Source organism: Agrilus planipennis, unplaced genomic scaffold (assembly GCF_000699045.2).
Source record: "Agrilus planipennis isolate EAB-ADULT unplaced genomic scaffold, Apla_2.0 scaffold22, whole genome shotgun sequence".
Lineage (NCBI taxonomy): Eukaryota > Metazoa > Arthropoda > Insecta > Coleoptera > Buprestidae > Agrilus > Agrilus planipennis.
Window position 1 is genome coordinate 644,206 of NW_020438874.1, and position 7,795 is coordinate 652,000.

General features: G+C 35.3%; 2 protein-coding genes across 7 annotated transcripts; both read left to right on the top strand.

Annotated features, from left to right (window-relative positions):
* The first annotated feature begins 133 nt into the window (after positions 1 to 133).
* Positions 134 to 2,724, top strand: LOC112906412 (alpha-1,2-mannosyltransferase ALG9-like). 4 transcript variants are annotated; one of them, XM_025980481.1, is made up of 9 exons: positions 134 to 345; positions 404 to 555; positions 602 to 794; positions 859 to 1,058; positions 1,112 to 1,389; positions 1,444 to 1,598; positions 1,649 to 1,845; positions 2,108 to 2,350; positions 2,452 to 2,579. In XM_025980481.1, exons 1-9 carry the CDS (start codon positions 236 to 238, stop codon positions 2,475 to 2,477), a joined length of 1,554 nt encoding a protein of 517 aa, XP_025836266.1. In that variant the 5' UTR covers positions 134 to 235; the 3' UTR covers positions 2,478 to 2,579. The 4 variants fall into 4 exon arrangements, with proteins under 4 accessions (XP_025836266.1, XP_025836261.1, XP_025836269.1 ...); XM_025980476.1 differs by having other exon boundaries at positions 2,108 to 2,724; XM_025980484.1 differs by lacking the exons at positions 1,649 to 1,845; positions 2,452 to 2,579 and having other exon boundaries at positions 2,108 to 2,226.
* A 309-nt stretch (positions 2,725 to 3,033) lies between these two features.
* Positions 3,034 to 7,592, top strand: LOC108732980 (YTH domain-containing family protein 2). 3 transcript variants are annotated; one of them, XM_025979870.1, is made up of 9 exons: positions 3,034 to 3,264; positions 3,390 to 3,414; positions 3,663 to 3,830; positions 4,659 to 4,784; positions 4,830 to 5,075; positions 5,158 to 5,574; positions 6,001 to 6,839; positions 6,975 to 7,045; positions 7,147 to 7,592. In XM_025979870.1, the coding sequence occupies exons 1-8, from the start codon at positions 3,241 to 3,243 to the stop codon at positions 6,996 to 6,998; spliced, it is 1,869 nt and encodes a 622-aa protein (XP_025835655.1). In that variant the 5' UTR covers positions 3,034 to 3,240; the 3' UTR covers positions 6,999 to 7,045; positions 7,147 to 7,592. The 3 variants fall into 3 exon arrangements, with proteins under 3 accessions (XP_025835655.1, XP_018319502.1, XP_018319503.1); XM_018464000.2 differs by lacking the exon at positions 6,975 to 7,045; XM_018464001.2 differs by lacking the exon at positions 6,975 to 7,045 and having other exon boundaries at positions 4,842 to 5,075.
* Positions 7,593 to 7,795: the final 203 nt, after the last annotated feature.

A 7,795-nucleotide genomic window follows, 5' to 3' on the forward strand; every position in this document is an offset into this window, starting at 1 on the left:
AAGAGAAAGAGGTTATGACTGGTTCATAGATTGTTGATAAAATTCTTTTGAATATTACATCGAGTTTATTCAAGATATACCACTACTGTGCCGCTACACCATAGTAGACATATTCGCATGGTCTATACGTCGAATAATTTCAAATTTTCTTTATCAGTAAATTCGATAATGGCTTCATGTGTACGTGTTCCTTTTTTGTTATTTTATAATTAATGCTAGTTTAACTGGCCAAAATATGGTAAATAAATCAGGAAAATCATTTAAACTTCGCCAAAATGCTAGTCAAAGTAGTACGAGAAAGGAACCGAAGAACAATAACAAGAAAGTTGCTAAAGTGCAATCTAAGTAACCTACAAATTCCTTATTTTAAATTATATTTATGTAAACGTATGTTTGTTTTTAGAAAAACTGAAAAGGAGGCAAACAATTTAGTTTATCCTGGAGGTGATACAGCATTTAAGGCAATATTGTCTGCTCGTTTTTGTGCAGCTATTTGGTCTCACATAACCGATTGCGATGAAACTTTTAACTATTGGGAGCCTACTCATTATCTAGGTTAGTACCTTGGTGCATTTTCGAATTTATCTCTAAGTCTATAAAGTTTTTGGTAAGGGGCTACAAACCTGGGAGTACAGTCCTCAATTTGCATTAAGGTCTTATACATATTTATTAGTACATGCAATCCCAGCATATATTTATCACAAAATACTACAACCAAATCCACTACTCATTTTTTACTTTATCAGATGTTTACTGGGGTTAGCATGCTCTTTTGCAGAAGTGTATTTTTATAAGTAAGTTATAATACACATAGGTTAATCTTTATCCATAAGTAAAATCTGTTTGATTGCTTTTTAGGGCAGTTTGCAGAGAGTTTGGTGTACATGTTGGTAGGTTGTGCTTAGCTTTTCAGTTATTTTCAGCTGGAATGTTTATATCAAGCACAGCATATTTACCCTCATCGTATGCCATGTATACATTTGCTGCTGCATGTGCAGCATGGTGGCAACAAAAATATCCATTGGCAATTTTCTTCACTGCATTGGGGTCACTTTTAGGTGAGTTACTCAAACTCTTTAAAACACTAAGTTTCCTACATTTTTATTTTCAGGTTGGCCTTTTGCTGCTCTTTTAGGTGTTCCCATAGCATTTGATATGTTGTATTGTCAGAAAATGTATAAAGATTTCATTCAGTGGTCTGTTATATCTGCAGTGACAGTTTTAGGACCCATGGTGGCCATAGATTCTAAATATTTTGGAAAACTAACCATTGCTCCTTGGAATATTGTTAAATATAATGTTCTAGGGGGTGCAGGTCCTGAATTGTATGGCAAAGAACCATTTTCTTTTTATATAGTGAATGGCTTTCTTAATTTTAATTTTGTTTGGGTATGAATTTTTTATGAAGTAAGATTTTTTCTTCTTAGTGAATACCTTTTGCAGGTTTTAGCTCTACTTTCACCTGTAGTCCTTGCTCTATCTCATATCTTGGTACCTGCAAGAAATAGGGCTACTTTAATGTTACCTCATACACTTTCTTTAGCACCAATGTTTTTATGGTTGGTTGTTTTCTTATTTCAGTCTCATAAGGAGGAAAGGTAAATATTATTTAAAAAAAGTCGTTATTACTAATCTATACTATTTAAAGGTTTTTATTTCCAATTTATCCCATGATATGTTTAGCGGGTGCCATATCTGTAGATGTTGTACAGAAGCTTATATTTAGACTGTTATGCCTCTTGAGTACAAAACGCATTGGCTTTATAAAAATTTCTCCTAGTTCACATTATCTAGATTCAACTGCATTTGTAATGTTTGCTGCAGTCACTATTTGCAGTTTAATCGGTGAGGATTTTAGAAATTATATATATTTTTCCCTTTCATATAATCCATGATTGTGTATTTACCCTGTACTTCAGCTCCGCATATCGTTACACTATACTAATGTGAAGAAGAGAAACGTTTTGCTCTTCCAATATTCCTTAATTCTTTATGTTTTTCCCCAAATCATTCCTAGTACTGTAATTTCTTTTTCTTTTTGGAGCTTACTCCTTTACTTAATATAAAGTTAATTATTAATTAAAATGTTTTTAAAACTTATTTACAGGTATATCTCGTATATTTTCCCTGTATAAAAATTACCATGCACCTTTAGACTTAACAATGGAATTAAACAGATTTCCATTGGAGGGAAAATTTCCCAATGAGTCCCAAGTGAATGTATGTTTAGGTAAAGATTGGTATCGTTTTCCTGGATCTTTTTTCTTGCCAAATACAAATTGGAATGTGCGTTTCATAAAATCAGAATTTGACGGAATGCTACCCGCTCCTTATACAGAATCGGAAAATGGTACGCAGATAATTCATGCCCATTTCAATGACAAAAATGAAGGAAATTCGAGTACTCTTTTTAATATTAATAAATGTCACTTTTTGTTGGATTTGGATCAGGGAAAAGAATCCAACTTGGAGCCTAATTATGCTAAACAGACCGAAAAATGGAAAATTGTCAAAACTTTGCCATTCTTGAAGGTGGAAAGTTCGCACCCCTTTTTTAGAGCGTTTTACATTCCTTTCTTAAGTCATAAATACTTAGAATATGGTAATTTTAATCTGTTGCAAAGCTCAAAAGTGAAGTAAAAACTAATATACAAGTAGTGATAAGCTTTGATAATATATCTATATATAGAGGAACTATGAAAATAAATAAGTGTTGTCTTGTGATATTGGTTATTAACTGTTTTTTGTTCGATCTTTAAGAGAAGACTTAAATAGACAATTGAACTACTTTTTGTATTTTCTTAACAACTTGTTTAAAACACCAAAAACTAATGTGGAATTTTGGGTTTTAATTTTCCTTTAAGTTTAACTTCTAAGTCATTTAGCAGTAATTAATTTTTATCATTTTCAAAATTAAAATGATGTTTGTAACATTCTGAGTAGAAGTGACGATTGGAATAAAAGGATAACGGCAAAAAATTCAATTTTACCACCTTTTATGGAAGCCATCTATTAGCAACGAAATGATTCAAATCTATGCGTAACGTGATGCGCAAACACCGCGGTTTACTGTTCGCCATTGCAGGACGATTGACTTTTCTAAAGTTACTTTAAAAACAGCTAATTTATTACAACTTTTGAAGTGATTTTAGTGTTTAAAAACTAGTGTGTGTAAAGTGCACTTGTGCGGTTTGTGACAGGTGACTTTGTAGTGTGAAAAACAAGTGAAAAGACTGGTCAATGTCAGCAGGCGTGTCAGATCAGGTACAATCAACACATCTTCTGATTATTTTATTTTTTAATTTCACATTAAAATCTCAGGTTCTTTTTATTTGTGTTTTTCTTACGCACGGATTTTTCTTTTATTTCATGTGCTGATGACACTGCAGCGGATGAAAGGACAAGGAAATCAAGGTTTGTATTGTGTCCTTTCCTATGGAAATTTTCTTCAGGTTGTTTCTTATCTTTGTGTCAGGAGAAGCATAACAATAACTTCTTATTCCTCTTATCTAATCGCCGTATTAAATTTAGTTTATTTATAAATGGAATCATTGTTGCCTTTCTGATTATGTATCCCTAAACCTGATAGTGGCCACAAGTGCTGATTGAAAACTGTCTACTTCATTGAAATTCCTTTTTGTAACTTGTTATGTGGTGTATAGTGTCTAATGGCGCTAAGGAGCAGTTAGGAGCAGGTGAAGGAGCAACTGGCTCTGAAGAATTTGAACCATGGAGATCGCAACAGCAACAACAGACAAACTCAGCCCCTGCTGCTTATGGAGCGTCAGTACCAATTTCAAGTGCAACAGATATTTACAGTATGAGTACAGGTCTGTTTTATTTTTTATCTAATAGTCCTTAGATACCCATGTAATATTGTATGTGTTCATTATTTTTAACAACAAAAAATGTAGATCATAATAATTTTTGAATATTCACATAAAAATTATTAGCATTTTTACGCACAAGAAAATATTTAATGTTATGAGAACATATAATAAATTTAGAAAGCTAAAGAAGTCTTTTGTAACATAATTATAATTCTCAGATTCTGCGATTTTCAAAATATCATTTAAATATTAAAAACTTGTGCCGTTTAGTACATAGATAATTGGGTAATTATGTTATTTATCATAGAGTTACTAATTGGTACTTTCACTGACAAATGTTCTTACTGAGTGAGTTGAATAGTAAAGATAATTAAAATATCATGAATTAATTATAACTGATGATTTTTTAAGAGGCAAATAAACAGCAATTATCTAATTAATGCATTTAAAGATCTGAAAGTCAATTTTTAAAAAATTTAAATTTGGAAAACTATTTTAATAGAGAAATAAATGTTTAAAAGAAGGTTAATTAAGAATATCTGCCTTAAAAACTACTGTACAGATAATAAGTATTTACATTTGTGTACATATATGTATATGCACTGCAGTGGATATAGTCTGTAGGCAGTTGGGTACTATGAACTATAAATGAATTCCTACTTAAAAATTGAAACTGATGGCGGCAAATTCTTGCTTTTTTTCAAATTTATAAATTAACTTTGGCGTTATTAAAGACTTATTTCTAGATATAGATTTCCTTTTCTTATTAATATAGTCAATTCATCATAATAATGTATAATATATTAATTTTTTCTCGTTATTCTCCAGGTTATTACGGAAGTGGCGGCACGTATCCGTATCAAGCTTTCGGTGTGGGAGATGGCACGTGGTCAAACGGCACAGATCCTATGACGTTCCTGAGTGGTTATCCACACGACTCTTACAGTATGGATGGTAAGTCGGTTCATAGTCGACATTTCCGTAATAAAATCATTGAAGTTTATCACTCAGGCATGTTTGGGCCGTCGACAACGTTCTCGACGCCCACTGCGGCGGCCGCAGCAGCTTTCGGCCAACCTTCTTCCTTCAACTACTTTCACAGCAACGGCGATTACAGCACATGGGGCAGCCAGCTAGGACAACGCAAGTACGACGAATATTATCGAGATCCTCAAAATATGTACACTACACAGGCCATGCCCGAATCAACCCTGAAAAGTGTCGAACAGGCTATGCAAAATTTGGGTTAGTGTGCAGTTTCAATAATCCTCAGTTAAGGTTAAAAATCGTACTGATTTCCTGAAATTTTTTCTTAACAAATATATAGACTTAAAAGGCTCGTCGGACACGTCGAAAGAGTCATCGGTTCCTAAAAAGACGACGTGGGCTAGTATAGCCAGCCAGCCGGCCAAGCCACAGTTGACAGCCCAAAACCAGGGTCTGAAGAAAAAAGGACCCGGTATGCCGCCTGGTCCTATTGTACCGGGAAAGCATAACATCGACATCGGTACATGGGACACAAGTAAGAACACGCCTCCACAATTGCCGGTCGTTACGTTACCGAAGTCGATTGCGCAAACTGTGCCCAGTGTTGTTCGGCCCGCATGGAACGGACCGCCAACTAATCGACCTCCGCCCCAGGCGCCCCGGCCTGGCCCACCATTGCAGTCCTATCAGCAGGCCATGATGCCACCTCATTTGCCTCCGCCGCCTGTTACCGTGCCCGCTGGAGCTCATGTCCAAGGTTTGTAAACACTTCATTTAATTCTGAATTTTAAGAAAAAGATGGTTATTGTTAAATTTTAGGTTTTATATTTTTAAGTATGTTAACATTAATTTAATTACGAAGCAAACAATTGAAAACTAATGTATTACTTTTCCAAAATAATATATACAACGAATTGTTAATTATAAGGAATACAATTAAAATATAGTTGTTGCGGATTTAGAAATTAAAATGATGTTTGTAACATTCTGAGTAGAAGTGACGATTGGAATAAAAGGATAACGGCAAAAAATTCAATTTTACCACCTTTTATGGAAGCCATCTATTAGCAACGAAATGATTCAAATCTATGCGTAACGTGATGCGCAAACACCGCGGTTTACNATATACAACGAATTGTTAATTATAAGGAATACAATTAAAATATAGTTGTTGCGGATTTAGGCATGATGCCTCCTGGCGGCCCAGTTCCCATGATGGTACCTCAGCCTGCCGCAGCAACAGCGGCTGCCGTGGTACCTTCACATCCGGTTCTCGAGGAGCTACGGGGCAAAAATAACTATAACCCTGTGGATTTTGATCTTGACGTGCCGAACGCCCGCTTCTTTGTCATCAAATCATATTCAGAAGATGATATCCATCGTAGCATCAAGTACGAGATCTGGTGCAGTACCGAGCACGGTAACAAGCGTCTTGATCAGGCGTACCGAGAACGCGAAGGCAAAGGTCCTGTTTATCTTTTTTTCTCCGTGAACGGTTCCGGTCATTTCTGTGGAATGGCACAGATGATGTCGGCAGTCGATTACAACGCGAACAGCTCGGTTTGGTCACAAGATAAGTGGAAAGGACAGTTCAAGGTCCGATGGATCTATGTGAAGGACGTGCCGAACGTGCAGCTGCGTCATATTCGGCTCGAAAACAACGAGAATAAGCCGGTGACGAACTCGCGCGACACGCAGGAAGTGCCGCACGCGAAGGGTTTGCAGGTACTGCGAATTATGTATTCGTACAGGCATTCAACGTCGATATTTGACGATTTTATACACTATGAGAAACGGCAAGAGGAGGAGGATAATAGAAAGAATCCAGAAACAGGACCGCAAGGGGGAAGCGGTGGCGGTGGTGGACGAGATGGGCGGGGTGAACATAAAGATAGGGGTGATCATAGGCGAAACCATGACAGGGATCGTGATGGTGAGAGGGAGAACCATCGACCCGGAGGTGGAGGTCATCGAGGAGGTAACGATCACCACGGGGGAGGAGGAAGCGGCGGACATCACAAGGTAGTTATCTTAAAAAATTGTTCTAACAACAATAAAATTGTTTCATGATTCATGTTTGTATGAGTTTTCTTTTGTGTTTGTATATTTGTCTGGACATTCTAAATTTTTATAATTAACCAACACGATGCAACGAAGACTTTAAAAGGGAATCATCGATAAAGCTCTCAAAGGAGGAGCATTATAGTATAATTTCGAGATTTATCAAAGTAAGTGTTTTAAAAGCACTTCTTCAAACAATCCTTGTTATTATCCATATTAAAACGTGAGTTTTTTTAGGTACAGATTTAAATGTGGTTTTTGTTTGCAGGAACGAGGTGAAAATAACCGCGGCCGAGGCGGTAGGGGTGGTCGAAATTAAAACAAACATATTAATAAATAACGAGTGAAAGAGAAAAAATATATTAATTGTTATGCTCGTCCTTGAAACACATAATAGCAAATAATTAATAAAGCTTGTTATATCTCGTCATACACAACATGAGCTCACACTCAGTACATAATATGAACTTTCCAAATTTTTGTTCTGTACTCCTGGATGTATGGCTGTAGAATAGTGGACCACCCTATTATGCTAATATTTTTATCAAAAAAATAATATAAATACAGGAAAAATCACTTCGTCAATAATAATAAGCAACAGCAACATCAGCAGCATCAGTAACAAATCGACGTTTTTAAAATTTATTGTTATTTTTTTTGCTTCATAGTACAGTTTACACTGTTTTTGTGGTGTTTTCGATGTGATATAATGCCTACATAAATGATTCGATTTTAGTGTTCCATGTCTGCGGTTATGCACAGTGTTAAAATAAACAAAAAGCTAATGATTTAAATAAAAATAACGCGAAAAGGAAATTAATCATATAACTTACGTGTGAGATGCAACTAAACTAAAAAATATGGTTTAAAAAAGGAACTTAGAATTGGTATATGGATTACATATATAATTATTATTA

What these genes read in the sequence shown, in the direction of transcription:
- LOC112906412 (XM_025980476.1), top strand. Translation starts at nt 236, where the DNA reads ATGGTAAATAAATCAGGAAAATCATTTAAACTTCGCCAAAATGCTAGT. An exon ending in GCAGAAGTGTATTTTTATAA is followed by an intron (nt 795 to 858) that starts GTAAGTTATAAT and finishes ATTGCTTTTTAG; the next exon opens with GGCAGTTTGCAGAGAGTTTG. An exon ending in CACTATTTGCAGTTTAATCG is followed by an intron (nt 1,846 to 2,107) that starts GTGAGGATTTTA and finishes ACTTATTTACAG; the next exon opens with GTATATCTCGTATATTTTCC.
- LOC108732980 (XM_018464000.2), top strand. Translation starts at nt 3,241, where the DNA reads ATGTCAGCAGGCGTGTCAGATCAG. An exon ending in CAGCAGGCGTGTCAGATCAG is followed by an intron (nt 3,265 to 3,389) that starts GTACAATCAACA and finishes ATGACACTGCAG; the next exon opens with CGGATGAAAGGACAAGGAAA. An exon ending in CGCTGGAGCTCATGTCCAAG is followed by an intron (nt 5,575 to 6,000) that starts GTTTGTAAACAC and finishes TTGCGGATTTAG; the next exon opens with GCATGATGCCTCCTGGCGGC.